General features: G+C 37.7%; 1 protein-coding gene across 1 annotated transcript; it reads right to left on the reverse strand.

Annotated features, from left to right (window-relative positions):
- Nucleotides 1-1075: 1075 nt before the first annotated feature.
- LOC120469742 (myosin heavy chain, fast skeletal muscle) lies at nt 1076-12057 on the reverse strand. The gene is made up of 39 exons (XM_039658903.2): nt 11851-12057; nt 11620-11763; nt 11380-11536; nt 11228-11255; nt 10953-11055; nt 10699-10791; nt 10510-10573; nt 10318-10416; nt 10134-10237; nt 9911-10049; nt 9548-9666; nt 9299-9448; nt 9043-9213; nt 8649-8949; nt 8472-8536; nt 8287-8374; nt 8066-8183; nt 7860-7983; nt 7618-7754; nt 7274-7529; nt 6941-7183; nt 6670-6846; nt 6441-6586; nt 6263-6353; nt 5789-6178; nt 5027-5153; nt 4703-4821; nt 4420-4616; nt 4153-4336; nt 3884-4049; nt 3275-3399; nt 2862-3170; nt 2515-2718; nt 2307-2432; nt 2046-2216; nt 1858-1962; nt 1639-1734; nt 1404-1535; nt 1076-1187 (listed from the first exon to the last, which is right to left on the reverse strand). Exons 1-39 carry the CDS (start codon nt 12055-12057, stop codon nt 1173-1175), a joined length of 5790 nt encoding a protein of 1929 aa, XP_039514837.2. The 3' UTR covers nt 1076-1172.
- Nucleotides 12058-15633: the final 3576 nt, after the last annotated feature.

Below are 15633 nucleotides of genomic sequence, written 5' to 3' on the forward strand. Positions count from 1 at the left end.
CCATAGCTCCTCCATCCTCATCCTTCCCTTTGGACCTATCACCTTTCAACCAAGCTCTTCTTCACCTGATATTCTGCCTGCCTTCTCCAGCCCTTCGCCCACTCTTGTTGCTAGCCCTCCGTCTGCTCCTCCTCCTCCTCCCAAACCCCTACCTCCACACCGTCATTTCTCTTGTTACTGCGCGAGGACGCACCTTGCGGGGAGGGGCGTTATGTCACAGTTTTGTTTTGTTTAGTTTTTTGGTTTTTTTTTGGACTTGTCTGCCCGTCGTACATGTTGTCTTCACTGTTAGGATCAGTTCATCTGTTTCACCTTTGTTAAACATCATCATCATCTGTATCAACTGTGTTCTGTTAATCAGTGCTATCTGTGTTTGTATTTAAGTTCTATCTGTTCAGTCGGTCTTGGTCCGATCTCTGTTATATTTAGTGTGTGTTGCTGCCAGTTCTGCTGTGCTGTTATATTATCATCAAATCTTCGTTTTGGAATTATATCCTCATCTCTGTTTGCCTTTTCTGTAACCACCCACGACAGTGGTAAACATGATTGTAATGTGTTACAAAGACGCAAACATTTACAATTTTTATCAGGGCTTTGAGCTCACTCTGGGAATGGTTAACTCTTGGACACTGTTCAGGGGTGTTTCTATTTACATTTGTGCTGCAACGAGCTGGGCATCACTGCAAACATTTGTGAGATATATATATATATATATATATATATATATATATATATAATTTAATTTAATGAAAATGATAAATGTTATCGGTAATGGATAGCTTTTTCCAGGTATTATACTTTTTAGATCTCTGAATCATCTGTAGAGGCTTAATTGTGCTAACTTGAAGGCTAGTTCACAGAATATTGCAATAGTAAACATCAATCCAGGGTGGGAAGTTTATAGCAGAAATGTTTGAGTGAATTAGAACCTTTAAAAGTTCAAATTTGGATTCAAGACACTCTTGATACTCAACACTCTACTGATGTGAATAATAAGGTTTAATGTAATCATATATAAATCAGACATCAGTGTTGTAATAGTTTAAATTGCTGAAAAATCGCACAAAGGCTAATTATTTTCTGAAATAAACAGGTTTATTAAGAAAGGTACTTTTACAATAAACATTCATATTATATGACTTAAGTAAATGCTCCTTTCAAGTGTTAAAGATTCATTCTTCTTTGGCCTGGGAAAGGGAGAGGCAAAAAGTCTTATTAACAAAAATGTTCTTCACTTTTTACATAATGAAGAGAATACAGATGTGCAAATGTCATGCAGAATATGTAACATCAGCAAAATGCAATTATTATAGTTCCACTACTACATCTAAGAGGTAGTTCATGTATTTGGATAAACAAGTTTAATAAATAATAATAAAAAAAAATAATTTGCTTAGTCTTACCTTTCCAGAATCACGGCTCTTAACTCTGAGCTTGTTGACCTGAGACTCAGAAATGTCAGCACGCTCCTCAGCCTCCTCAAGCTCATGCTGCACCTTCCTCAACTTGGACAGGTGACCATTGGCTTGTTCCTCCTAAAGGTTTTATATATATATGGTTCATATATCACGTTTCATCAAATTAGCATTCCAATATAAATTATTACAGTGTCAAAATGTTCTATTAGATTTTACATACCGCCTCTTCAGACTGCCTCTTGTAGACTTTGACCTTCAGCTGCAGTTTGTCAACCAAATCCTGAAGTCTGGCGATGTTCTTCTTATCCTCGTCAGTCTTCAAAAAATACACATTTACAAAATTAAGCATTACTACTGTACTAAAAATAGGCATTGTTAGTACATACACTATTATACATAATCTTTTGTCTGAACAAACTTGTGAGGAATATGGTCATACCTGATAAGTGAGCTCTTTCACTCTCCTCTCATATTTGCGGACACCTTTAACAGCGTCAGCTCCACGTCTCTGCTCTGCTTCAACTTCAGCCTCAAGCTCACGGACCTAAAGAAAATATTGTTTTTATTCAAACAATTCATAATATAGCATACTTCACTTTCCCCATACCGAACTATAAAGAGGCTTACTCTGGACTCCAACTTTTGAAGTTGTTTCTTTCCTCCCTTCATGGCCAGATTCTCAGCCTCATCCAGACGGTGCTGCAGGTCCTTCACTGTGACCTCCAGATTCTTCTTCATTCTCTCAAGGTGAGAACTGGTGTCCTGCTCCTTCTTCAGCTCTTCTGCCATCATTGCAGCCTTTTGCATTAATACAGAAAGTCATTAGATCCACATTTTTTTCAAGTACACAAGTATCTTTTAAAACATTTGGCATCTACTGTTGCTCACATCAGTGATGGCCTTCTTGGCCTTCTCCTCTGCATTTCTGGCTTCCTGTACAGTGTCATCAACTTCACTTTGGACATGAACAAGGTCCGCCTCAAGCTTCTTCTTGGTGTTCAGGAGACTTGTGTTCTACAAAATAGAAAGCAACAGTTTGAACATTTTGAACGATGCTCTCAATTCCCTTAATTTCAGGGAAACAATATGCACTTACCTGAGAGTGCAGCAGCCCAACACGCTCACTGATATCCACCAACTCTTGTTCAGCCACTTTGCGGCCTCTCTCTGTCTGCTCCAGAGCAGCTCTCAGCTCCTCAATCTCAGACTGCATCAGAGCGTTTCTGCGCTCCACCATGGCGACCTGCTCCTTCATGTCTTCCTGTCCTCTCTGGGCATCATCAAGGTGCAGTTGGGCATCCTGAACATAACAATAGCTTTTGAATGAGCTTTCAATGTGGTTTCCTCTAGACTGGACTTACCATATGTTAGATTTTTTTTTTTTTTTAAATGTACAGTATATGAATACATCCCAAAGTCAAAAAGAATCATTCCTATGCATACCTTGAGTTGTCCCTGAATGTTCCTGAGCTGTTTCTGGGCCTCGGCAGCCTGGCGATTGGCGTGACTCAGCTGAATCTCCATCTCATTAAGGTCTCCCTCCATCTTCTTCTTGATTCTCAGGGCATCATTCCTGCTCCTGACTTCAGAGTCCAGAGTGCCCTGCATGGATTCAATGACTCTCTGGCTGTTCCTCTTGATCTGCTCCATCTCCTCATCCTTCTCTGCAATCTTCCTGTCAACCTCTCCCTTGATCTGGTTTAGCTCAAGCTGGACACGAAGAATCTTGGACTCCTCATGCTCCAGTGTACCCTTTGATAAATTAAGCAACATTTAAATATCAGAACAAAATTATTCATTAACAATACAGTATGATGGTTCAAGCAAGATATCCATATTGATCTTCAAATACTCACTTCAGCCTCCTCCAGGGCGGTCTGAATCTCTGACTTCTCAGTCTCCACTGTCTTCTTGGCCTTTTCCAGCTCATGGATGCTCTTACCAGTCTCACCTAACTGCTCTGTCAGATCTGAAATTTCCTCTATAGAGAGAAAAACATATATTTTTTTTATCATAATGCACATTCATTAATCATACAGTATGTGCTTACTTTTTAATGATCACAGAGAATTAGAACATTTAAAGGGAGAGTTCACCCAAAAATGAAAATGTTATCATTAGTTAGTTACTCACCCTCAAGTCATTACAAAACCGCAAGATTTTCGTTCATCTTTGGAACACAAATTAATATCTTTTTGATGAAATTTGAAAGCTTTTTGTCCTTCCATGGACAGCTACACAATTGATTCGCTGACTCTTCAAAAAGGTAATAAAGAGATCATAAAACTAATCCAAATGAATTGAGCTCTCAGATTTAATCAAAAAGATTTTAACTTGTGTTCCGAAGATGAACAAAAGTCTCACGAGTTTGGAATGACATATGGGTCAGTAATTAGTAAAATAATTTTCATTTTGGGAGAAGAATCCTTTTAGGTTTTTTACTATTTTAACGGTTTTTTTCTTACGCTGCAGATTCTTGTTCTCTCTCTTGAGGGTCTCCAGCTGATCCAGACTCTCCTCATAGGAGTTCTTCATCTTGAACAGTTCAGTGCTGAGTGAACGAGCCTCTTTCTGGGCACCTTCCAGCTCTGCCTGACCTTCCTCATATTTCTGTTTCCATTCTGCCAGGACCTTTGGTGGAGATATTTTAGTATAGTTTGTTTAAAAAATGTTGAACAAAACCCATTCCAGCAATACTTTACAAAGAGAATACAATATGACTAAAACCTTTTACCTTGTCGAAGTTCTTCTGCTTCTTGTCAAGGTTAGCTGCCAAACCATTGGCTCTCTCCACATCAATCATGAGGTCCTCCACCTCACCCTGGAGTCTCTGTTTGGTCTTCTCCAGAGATGCACATTTGGAGTTCACAGCCTCAACTTGTTCCTCTGCCTCTTGCAGACGCTGAGCCAGCTTCTTCCTGTTAAGCAATTTATTTTATTTTGAATTCTAATCTATAAAATAGCTGTGAGAATTGGTAATATTATACAATAATATACATACTTGGACTCTTCAAGCTCTTCCGTGCGCTGGATGGCATCAGTTTCATATTTGGTTCTCCACTGAGCAACCTCACTGTTGGCCTTTGACATTCCCCGCTGCAGCTCAGCCTTTGCCTCCTGCTCTTCCTCAAACTGCTCACGGAGCAGGTCGCAGTCATGACGGGCTGATTGCACAGCATGCGCCAGTGCGTTCTTTGCCTAAGGGACACAGTCACATTGTATTAGCTTGTCTCAACAGTGAAGTAATTGACAAGTTTTTGCATGAATTGATTATGCTGTATTACCTTAACCTCCTCTTCAATATGCCTCTTAAGCTCCTCAATTTGCTGAGTGAAAGCTTGTTTGCCTCTGGTGAGCTGAGAAACTAGAGCCTCCTTCTCCTCCAGCTGACGGCCAAACTCACCTGTATAGATTTAGATTCACTGTGTCAGACTTTTCTATGTCTCTATCAGTTTATTTTAAAACAAATGGATGTAAGATTTGATTAGTGTTACAGTCAGAAATGTACAGCTGAACAATCTTGATACACTATTCATTTTGATTAATTATTATTAATAATTATTGACATTAATTATTATTTTTTTAATATTAATATGTTCATGAGTTACCATTTTCAGTTTGAAATCTTGCACTTTGTGTACTGAGGTCATTTAACTGACGAATGTTCTCGTCATTCTTGGACTTAATTTCACTAAGTTGGTCCTCAAGTGTGCGGCACATCTTCTCAAGATTGCCCTACAAACACAAAAGTCATTAGATATTTGAAAGAACTTCAAGACTTTTTGTATGTGACCCGTGCTGGCAAAATGAGTCACAATGAGCACATTTTCAAAAATAAGTTATTGTTATTTACTTTTATTTATTATTAATATTATTATATACTTTTTACATTTATTATTTATACTTTTATTGTTATTAAAAAAAGACCTTGGAATCAGACAAAAAAAGGACTGCGTTACAACTATTTGAAATAATAGAGTCAGCAAAGTAAATTTTTAGACAAATCTAGTTAAAGTTTTCTGAAGGATCCAAAACAAAATCACCTACCTAAAATCCATGGTAATACCAGCAAATTTGGCACACACTAAATCAAAACCAAATATCTATAGGAAAATATGTATATTAAAATGTTTTCCAAGATTTAGGAAGGTATACCTCTCAGAAAACATAAAAATAAAGATCATTTTAGATGATTAATTACTATTTGGAGCATTTGGATCGCTAGAAGGGGGCTTAATGAATACATTTTTGTGAATGAAAATGAAATTAGACCAAGATTTACATTTGCTTGTCGCTCGTAATTAGCACATGCGTATTATGACTCATTTTGCCTGCATGGGTCACATATATTCTTTAGAATATTTCCCAACCTTTGCTTTGGCAACAGCTTCCATGTTGCTGGAAAGATCATCAATCTCCATTTTGAATTCGCTCTTCTCTTTCTCAAGCTTCTGCTTGACACGCTGCAGGTTGTCGATTTGCTCTCCCAGCTCGGCCACACTGTCTGCCTGCTTCTTGCGGAGGGCAGCAGCAGTAGCTTCATGCTGGAGGGTGGACTCTTCAAGATCCCGACGCAGCTTCTGGAATTCAGCTTCACGCTTCTTATTCATCTCAATCTGAGCAGAAGTGGCTCCACCAGCCTCCTCAAGCCTCTCACTGATCTCCTCCAGTTCCCTGGAGAGATCAGCTCTCTGCTTCTCAACCTTGGCACGAGCAGCGCGCTCAGCCTCAATCTCTTCCTCCAGTTCCTCAATGCGAGCCTATGGTGGAAAATAGTTAATTCGATTTTTGGTGATCTGCATTTGATCAAAATGATTTAATGTTTGAAAAAATCTGAAAAAAACCTGAAGCTCCTTGATTTTCTTCTGGAGTTGAGCACCTAGAGATTGTTCATCTTCAATCTTGCTGAGCAGCTGACTTGTTTCAAAGTCTTTCCTGTTAAACAATAAGAAATTATATAAAAAAAACATAACACAACAATAAAAGTTTTAAATGTTTTCAAAGATTTCCTGCTTTATTTACTTTTTTATTTTCTCATCAGATTGCTGCTTGTCATTCTCCAGGTCCATGATGGATTCTTGAGCTAATTTCAGGTCTCCTTCAAGCTTTCTCTTGGCTCTCTCCAGGTCCATGCGGAGCTTCTTCTCTTGTTCAAGGGAACCCTCAAGCTACAAGACAATGATATTTAAAATTTGTTCACAGCAGAAAACAGCTGATTTGATTAATTCATGTAGTTAAATAATCAACTCACGTCATCAACTTGCTGCTCAAGCTTTGTCTTGGATTTGGTCAGGGTGTTGACTTTGTCCTCCTCGGCCTGAAGATCATCCAGTGTCTGCTGATGTGACTCTTGGAGGGCTTTCTTCTCCTTAGTAAGCTTGGCAATGCTCTCATCCTGAGCTGCCATTTCCTCAGTTAAGTTCTTGACCTGTATGATTTTTGTTCCAAATAAGCTTTTTTTTTTCTATATCAACATATTAAATAGAGATGAAATCAAATCTTAAACCAACTCAATCTCCAACCTTATTCTCAGTGGCATGTTTCTCCTTCTCCACTTTTGCCAAGGTGAGCTCCAGGTCATCGATGTCTTTCTTCAGCTCAGAGCACTCATCCTCCAGTTTCCTCTTCTTGGCTGTCAGTTCAGCATTGATTTCTTCCTCATCCTCCAGTCTCTCAGTTGTCTCCTTGAGTTTAGCTTCAAGCTGGATTTTGCTTTTGATCAGACCCTCACACCTCTCCTCAGCATCTGAGAGACCCTCAGATTCCTGTTAGTAAAATAGATTGCTATTCCATTGGAAACAACCTTGCTCATGTTTAATGGAGCCAAAATTCAGTTAAATATAAAATATACTCACAGATTGCACTTGCAGCTGCAGATCATTTTTCTCTTGCAACAGTGCTACCATCTTCTCTTCTAGCTCCTTCTTTTTGGCTTCAGCCTTAACCAAAGCCTCTTTGCATTTTACAAAGTCCTCTTTCATGTTTGCCAGCTCCTTCTCAGTCTCTGCACTCTGAAGCAGAGGCTTAATCTTGTAATAAACCTTCATCCATGGCCAGTGTTTGACATTCATGAATGAGCGGATGTTGTATTGGATGGTGTAAATGGACTCCCTGTGAATAATTCATCATTAAATGGCATAATCATCATTAAGTTTGCACAGTTACCATTGATGTCATCTTTACTCATGACAATAGTCACCTCCTCTCCGTCATTTTCACATACTCCCTCCTCATCAGGTAACCACGGGCGAGAGCCTGAGTCATTGTGACAAGAGCAGCAAGTTTTTCATCACGCATCTCCTCAAGAACACCCAGAAGACCAGCTTTGAAGAACACCTGAATTCATGTAAAACAATACATTTAAACATGTTGATTTAAACTGTATTAAGCTTAATGACCATGATCACTGAATCTTTGAAATCTGTAAAGCTAAATATGAACCTTGGTATTTCCAAATCTGTAGTCATCATGATTAATGTCAATGGATCCCAGCAGTTTCTCACTGGCCTTCTTGTTATCCATAAACTGTCCCTCTGGGATAACACCAGCATTCAGCACCTTGTATCTATGGAAAATGTATCAAAATACTTCATATCTTTTAATTAGGAGCCTCCTAGGAAATGTTGTTTTCATGTGGTCCCATTTACCTCTGCTTAAAGTCACCATATTGGATTCTGCTGGGGAAACCCTTTGTGCAGATTCTGATACCCTCCAGAACACCGTTACACCTCAGCTGGTGGATGACCAGGAAGTTCTCCATGAGACCTATAACGAACAGTTTACACCATGAACTTCGTAAATTAACTTCATCATATATATATTGAGATCATACATATTGAGATATACTGTACTTTTTTTAATACTTTACCTGGAGTCTTGGACTCATTAGGAATCAGGCAACGCACAAAGTGAGGGTGAGTGGCCCTTAAGTTTGTCATGAGTTTGCCCAAGTTCTCCTGTGGAGAATAGAAAAAGGTTGGCATGTTTTGGATTTCTTTCTTTCTTTTTTTCTCAAATAAACCAATATTGCTGTGATGTCATCTCTATACATACCCTGAACTGGGAGGACACCGTTTGCATGGAGCCACCCTTCTTCTTGCCTCCCTTTTTAGTATTATCTATTGAGATAAAAATACCAAGAAACATGTATAAATGGAAAAAAAACAAGAAAGAAAGTTATAAACTAAATCGAAAAAAACGAAAGTTTTGTTAAAGAGATTTTTTCTTTACCCTCAACAACAGGTGGGTAGAGAGTAGCCAGCAGTTTGACAGAAGACTTCTGGTACAGCAGCAGAACAGAGTCATTCAGTGGATCCTTGTTCTTGTCCAACCAGCCTGTGATATTGTAGTCCACAGTTCCAGCGTAGTGAACCAGGGAGAAGTGGGCTTCAGCCTTGCCTTTGGCAGGCTTTGGTTTCTCAAAAGCTTTGTTCTTGCCAAGATGTTGATCATATAGCTTGTTCTTGAAGGAAGTGTCTGAAGCCTTGGGGAACATGCACTCCTCTTCAAGGATGGAGAAGATACCCATGGGCTGTTTATAAAAGAATGTTGTTTATTATCAAAAATAAGAGATTACGAGAATAGGATCAATAGAAAATTAATAAATTCATAAACCATTGATAACCTTCTCAATAAGCTCAATGCAAGAAGCCAAGTCCATGCCGAAGTCAATGAACTCCCAAACAATGCCCTCCTTCTTGTACTCCTCTTGCTCCAGCACAAACATGGTATGGTTGAAAAACTGTTGCAGTTTCTCATTGGTGAAGTTGATGCACAGCTGCTCCATGCTGTTGTACTGGAGGACAAACAATGATAGAAACATTTGCTACCTTCTGAATATCATTCATTTTGACATAAAAAGATAATATAATCATTCTTACATCAAAGATCTCAAAGCCAGCAATGTCCAGCACACCAATGTAGAAGTTTCTTTGTTGTTTCGTGTCCAACATCTGGTTGATACGAATGACCATCCACAAGAACATCCTCTCATAAATAGATTTGGCCAAGGCGCTAACAGAGTTGTACACCTGTAAGTAAAAATAGAGTGTATATATTTTATACAGCTTCTGCAATAATTAGCCTTAATTTTAGGTCAAACACATGGCATGCTGGAAATGTTACTATACCTGTGGCACGGTCTGGCCTTTGGTCACATACTCATTTCCGACCTTGACTCTGGGGTAGCACAAACCCTTCAGCATTTCAGCAGAGTTCAAACCCAGAAGGTAGGCGATTTTGTCAGCCTCTGTTAAATACATTTTTAAATAAATTATCTTTGCTCTATAGAGTCTTTTGTGTTAAAGTATAATAAATCAAGCCCTGGGTACTTTCCGTTTTATTTTTAGAGTTATTGACATGCACACAACGTCTAGTTTATATTTACACTAAACATTTTATACACAGGTTCTGTGGTTTGTGAGAAAAGTGCAATGATCTCTCAATTCAAAGTACTGCATGTTATGACACACAATAGTACAATGTAGTCTCACCCTCTGTGCCATCAGGCTCAGCCTGCTCCTCACGCTGCTTCTGCTTGAACTTCATGTTGCCATGATGAAGCACAGCTCCAGTGAACTTGTAGATGCTCATCTTTTCATCACCACTAAAGCCAAGAATGTCAATAGCATCCTGTAAATCACAGAGAAGGATAAAATATATATTATTTGCCATATTTAAATAAAATATGTCAATATTCAAATAGCAATGACTCACATCAGTAGCATCCAGCTCAACTTTATCATCAATGCTGGCCACTGTGATCTGACCCTGACTGCACATGGGGAAGTCATAGGGGTTGGTGGTGAGGAGCGACATTTCTGTAAAATGCACAGCATTTATGAAAGAGCATCTTACAATATTATCTGAAACATTAAATGAATTAAATATGTGCACCTACCAATGATCTCAGGCTTATGGTTGGTCATCATCTGGAAGAAGATGTGGTAGCCTCTCTCATCTGGAAGCTGGAATGACACTCTAGACTTCTCCAGCAGATCTGTTGACAGAATGTACTTGAGTCACAATCATCTGAAGAGTGACGGATAAAGACAAATGTTCAGGATAGAGCAGTAAAATCATGTCCACCTACATGTCTCAATGTCAGCACTAGCCAGTTTTCCAGTTGTGCCGAAATGAATTCTGATGAATTTACCCTGTTTAGATCATAATAGAATAAAACATAATTAATCATTATTTTAATCTCTTTATAGAAAACTCTGTACAGTAAAATTTAACATAACTGACCATCTGTACTGTAAATAAACAGTGGTTAACTTACAAAACGAGAGGAGTTGTCATTTCTCACAGTCTTGGCATTACCATAAGACTCAAGCAGAGGGTTGGCAGCAATGATCTGGTCCTCAAGAGAGCCCTGTGATGTTTGAAGGGTTTTTTTTAACTTCAATTGTTTTTCTATTTCATGACTAAAGACAATTTAAAGGCATTTCAAAAATTCACATATTGTATATGTGAGATGAGTGTAAATCATAATCTTTTAAAATAATATATATGACACAGTTTTGTATCTCGTACCTTTATTTTACTGGCCTCTTTCTTGACACCTGACACTGCAACTGTGGCAAAGTACTGGATGACACGTTTCGTGTTCACAGTCTTTCCAGCACCAGATTCTCCACTGGTTTATGAGAGATTAGAAGACAGAAGATTGAAAGACATGTAGACTTTTCAAAGTACATTCAACCTGTGTTCAATTTTAAATTATATTTTGTAAACATCACCATAAATTGTTCCATCTATGTTATACTTTTATTTTTGTCATGATCTGAAATTAAATTAAAAATACTTACGTGATTAGGACAGACTGGTTTTCTCTATCTGTTGATTGAAATTTGTAAAATATCCAGTAAATATTTCTTATTTATATTATCTACCTTATATTAATAGCAACATCTAATTCATCTTAATGAATTCTTTAAAATTCAATTCCATAATGTCTTACCAGTCTGCATGAACTGATAGGCGTTGTCAGAGACAGAGAAGATGTGGGGTGGGGCCTCCATACGCTTTTTGCCTCTGTAGGCAGACACCACTTCTGAATCATACACTGGGAGCCACTTGTAGGGGTTCACAGTTGCACAGAAGAGTCCAGAGTAGGTCTGAAATGAGCAGAGAAGTGGTTAGAAAGAAACAACACAAAAAGCATTTAAATTCATTTTTTCTATGTCGTTTCAGAACTTACGTAGATCATCCATGCAGCATAACGCTCTTTGAGGTTATACAGCACAGAGGCTTCATTGAGATGGGTCATCATGGCCATGTCCTCAATCTTGTCATACTTGGGAGGATTCATTGGGTAGACATCTTCTTCCTTAGCCACTCTCTCCTATTTATTTAATAAATTAGATTAGATTAGAAACAATGTAATAAGCAATTTAATGAGTATATACATGAAATGGAAATTCAAATTTACCTCCTTAGTATCAAGTAATTCAACTGTGACTTTGCCACCGTCTTTGCTCTTGATTGTTCCCTTGAGGTACAACTCTTTGACATCAGCCACATAGCAGGCAGACTTGGCATCAAAAGGTTTGGCCTGAGCCTCCATTCTCTCCCTCTCAGGCTTACGAAGGTAAATCGCAGCCTTGCCATAAATGGCCATCTCCGCATCCGTACTCATGGTGGCGGCTTACTGAAGAGAGAAAATATCAACTTATCCATTACAAAATTTGTAAATGTTCAACAAGGGTAAGACACATAAATAACACATACAGTACATTGTGTTAGGAAAGAGGCATTTCCTAAGTTTAGTCTTACACATGAATACAGACACATAAAACAACACTATACATTTAGATAGCAAGCAAGAAGCAGGTAAGGCAATCCACAAAAATGTGGATTGAATATGTCTTTCTGGTGACGAAATTGAAATGCTGGTGTCAGGGGACAGCAGATACAGTACAATATGATTTTTGGAATATATGAAGTTTCAGGATCAGGACAATACAGATATTTTCACTGCCGACTATGAGTCTTACTTGTGGACTCTCAGGCTGAGTGCATCCTCCTGCTATAAGTATGAATGAAAAGGGTATTACATTGCATGTGTGTACTCACTTATGCTCACAAAGAGAGCTAAAGAGAGGTTTTTCTCCTCTGTAAATAAGTGTACTTGAGTTGTTGTTTTTTCTCTCAATGGATGCATAAGAGTTCCTGACAAATTTAAAGACATTTGTCCAGACCTGTGTCAGATTTATCAGATTTGTTTAAAAAATATATATTAATTCAATATTTTAGGCTAAAACTTGTTTATATAATTATGCATATGTCATCATGGATTATAATAGCATAACTGCAACCCAATTTTGAATTTAATCAGACTAACAGTTCTGTAGTTAGAGACAATTTCATGTTTCACTCTATTATAGAATAACAATTGTCCCTTTCCCGCTTCTGTTTCCACCAACTGAATCTGCACAGAAATGTGTCGAATGTCGTCTATTTGGGCCAAAGTTGTATAACTTTCCTACAAGATGTTTTATGGACTCAAATTGGAAGAAAAACAGAATTCAATACAAGACAATAAAAAAAAAAAATACAATAGGAACTTGTGTTTGGCACCTAAATAAAGGGTCAGTGGGACCTCTTCCTTAAATTCATCTTACAAACACATTTTTTGTAAATAAATTACAAAAGTTTTTTTTTTTTAAAAAACAGCATGCTTCCCCAGTTTTCGTCTATAATACAGACTATAACAACTGTTTTCATCTGCCCTAATCCACACACTGAATCTTAAAATCACTTGCCTTTTGTCCTTGAGACCAGATGAAATGTTCACTATACCCTTCGATTAAAAAAAAAATGTATTAATACAAATAAAAACACAATTACTTTGAGTACAGACACATAAGTGATGATGTTAAATTCCTGTCAGTCACAATCAGCATAGGCTCTTACCACTTAACTTCTGATGGAACTTCTGAGGTCTCTGCATCTCTTGGTCTACCCTCTTGGCTTTTATAGAAGTTGATCATGCACACTAAGCAGAATCTATACAAGGGTAACCTCATATTTTGATATGATGAGCTTTCTTGGCCCATTTTTTTGACCCATGAACTTTGTTGACACAAGAAATGTATGGACAGACTCACAGACATCCTACCTAATGAAATCAGTTATAAGTCAAACATTTATTTCTTCAAAATATATAGGTCACAGCTTCCATCTCAAAGTTCATGTGTATTATAATTTATTTTTAGCCTATTAATATCTTACTTTGACATATGACACACACTGAAGTAAATAAATCCTTTTTTGGGATGAGGTTACATTAAGTCACCCCTAATTTAAGTCACCAAATTAAAGAACCCCAGTGCACGCCAAAGACCACAGCACATAAAGTTAATACAATATATTGTACCAATTACACAACACACTTTAGCTCAAAATGAACTACATGAATGAAACTAAACCCAAAAGGTCTACAAAATAAAATGTTTCACAATATTATCAAACAAAATAAATCAATTCAAACGAAAAAAATAAACTCAAGACTCAAATTAAGACAGAGAAAGAGAAGCTAAATCAACTAAATTCAAACGATAACCCACTTTCACATTTATAGAAAAACTCAATTACAATACACAAGAAAAAGAATCAATACAAAAGATTTATAACTGATATACAAAATACAAACTGATTTGAATTAAATCAATGGTGAAAAATGAATGGGGAGTCCAAAACAAATTTAACAAGACTAAATACAACACAAAATAAAGCCACTCAAAGCTTTTTAAGAGACAAAACTGAAATTATAAAAACTGATTATTTTTTTCCCCCAAATGCAATAAATCCATGATAATTCTGTTTTCAAAATGCAATTAATCCATTGAATCAATATAAAAATTATTTTTCATATTGAAACTGTTGAAATACACAAAGTAATTTGATCCACATATGACAGCCTCTGAACTAGGTCAATACTAATCTTATATGCAGGCACTGGACTATACATTCAATCAGCCATCGCTACTAAAATGATTTCGGGTCATCTTGTTACGATTGCTATGACAGATTTTTCAATACTTTTAACAATTTTCCAAAACTTTTAACACAGTTAGCATTACATGTTTACTGGCAAATTTACCAATTACAGTTTTTTTCAATTGCTAACAAGCGCTTACCCATACTTCAGATACTTTTTCTAAACTCTTAACACAGACTCACAAATACAAAACACAATTGGCCAAATGGATAATGTTCTTCTCAAAAACATATTTTGTTAAATATACACTAACTCTTCATTTCAAAATAGAACACATCTTTCTCTGCACACACGAACTTTACCAAAACACTGGAAATATGACTCAAAATGAAATTATTCTGTCAAAGAATAACACTAGTTTTCACTTCACAAGGCAAATGCAGTCAATCAAAGAACACCAGGTTTCAAAATACTGGCTATTGTTGACATTACAAAAACTACATTGACGTTGATGTTTCAGTTTTACAAGTATTTGCATGAAAAACATGCAATCCACCTTTTTAACACTACATTTCTTTATCGGGAACTGTCCACATGTACAGTAATGTTCATATTCAAAAGCATTCCAGTAAAAAACAAATCAGTTTTTTTCACCTCTCACTGTATCTCTCACTGCACCTCTCACTCTCACTGCATCTCCCACTGCATCTCTCACTGCATCACTCACTGCATCACTCACTGCATCTCTCACTGCACCTCTCACTCTCACTGCATCACTCACTGCATCACTCACTGCACCTCTCACTGCACCTCTCACTGCATCACTGACTGCATCACTGACTGCATCACTCACTGCACCTCTCACTGCATCACTCACTGCACCTCTCACTGCATCACTGACTGCATCACTGACTGCATCACTCACTGCACCTCTCACTGCATCACTCACTGCACCTCTCACTGCATCACTGACTGCATCACTGACTGCATCACTCACTGCACCTCTCACTGCATCACTCACTGCACCTCTCACTGCATCACTGACTGCATCACTGACTGCATCACTCACTGCACCTCTCACTGCATCACTCACTGCATCTCTCACTGGGGCTGCTCTTCTACCTGGGCCCCTTGCTCTTACTCTTCCTCGTCCAGACGTTACAGTGTTTGTCTTTTTCTGTTTTCAAAAACATTACTCTTTACTGTAAAGTCCTCCTTTTACTGTATAAGTGTCAATGTAATAGAAAAATAAACCCTGCCACTGAATCTAAG

Source organism: Pimephales promelas, chromosome 4 (genome assembly GCF_988280905.1).
Source record: "Pimephales promelas chromosome 4, fPimPro1.hap1.1, whole genome shotgun sequence".
NCBI lineage: Eukaryota > Metazoa > Chordata > Actinopteri > Cypriniformes > Leuciscidae > Pimephales > Pimephales promelas.

Bases quoted from the DNA above. Each gene is read 5' to 3' on its own strand.
- LOC120469742 (XM_039658903.2), bottom strand. From the start codon at position 12,057: ATGAGTACGGATGCGGAGATGGCCATTTATGGCAAGGCTGCGATTTAC. The intron at 10,417-10,509 runs GTAGGTGGACAT...TTCTGTCAACAG, and splicing joins TAGTGCTGACATTGAGACAT to ATCTGCTGGAGAAGTCTAGA. The intron at 2,719-2,861 runs GTATGCATAGGA...TGTTATGTTCAG, and splicing joins ACATTCAGGGACAACTCAAG to GATGCCCAACTGCACCTTGA.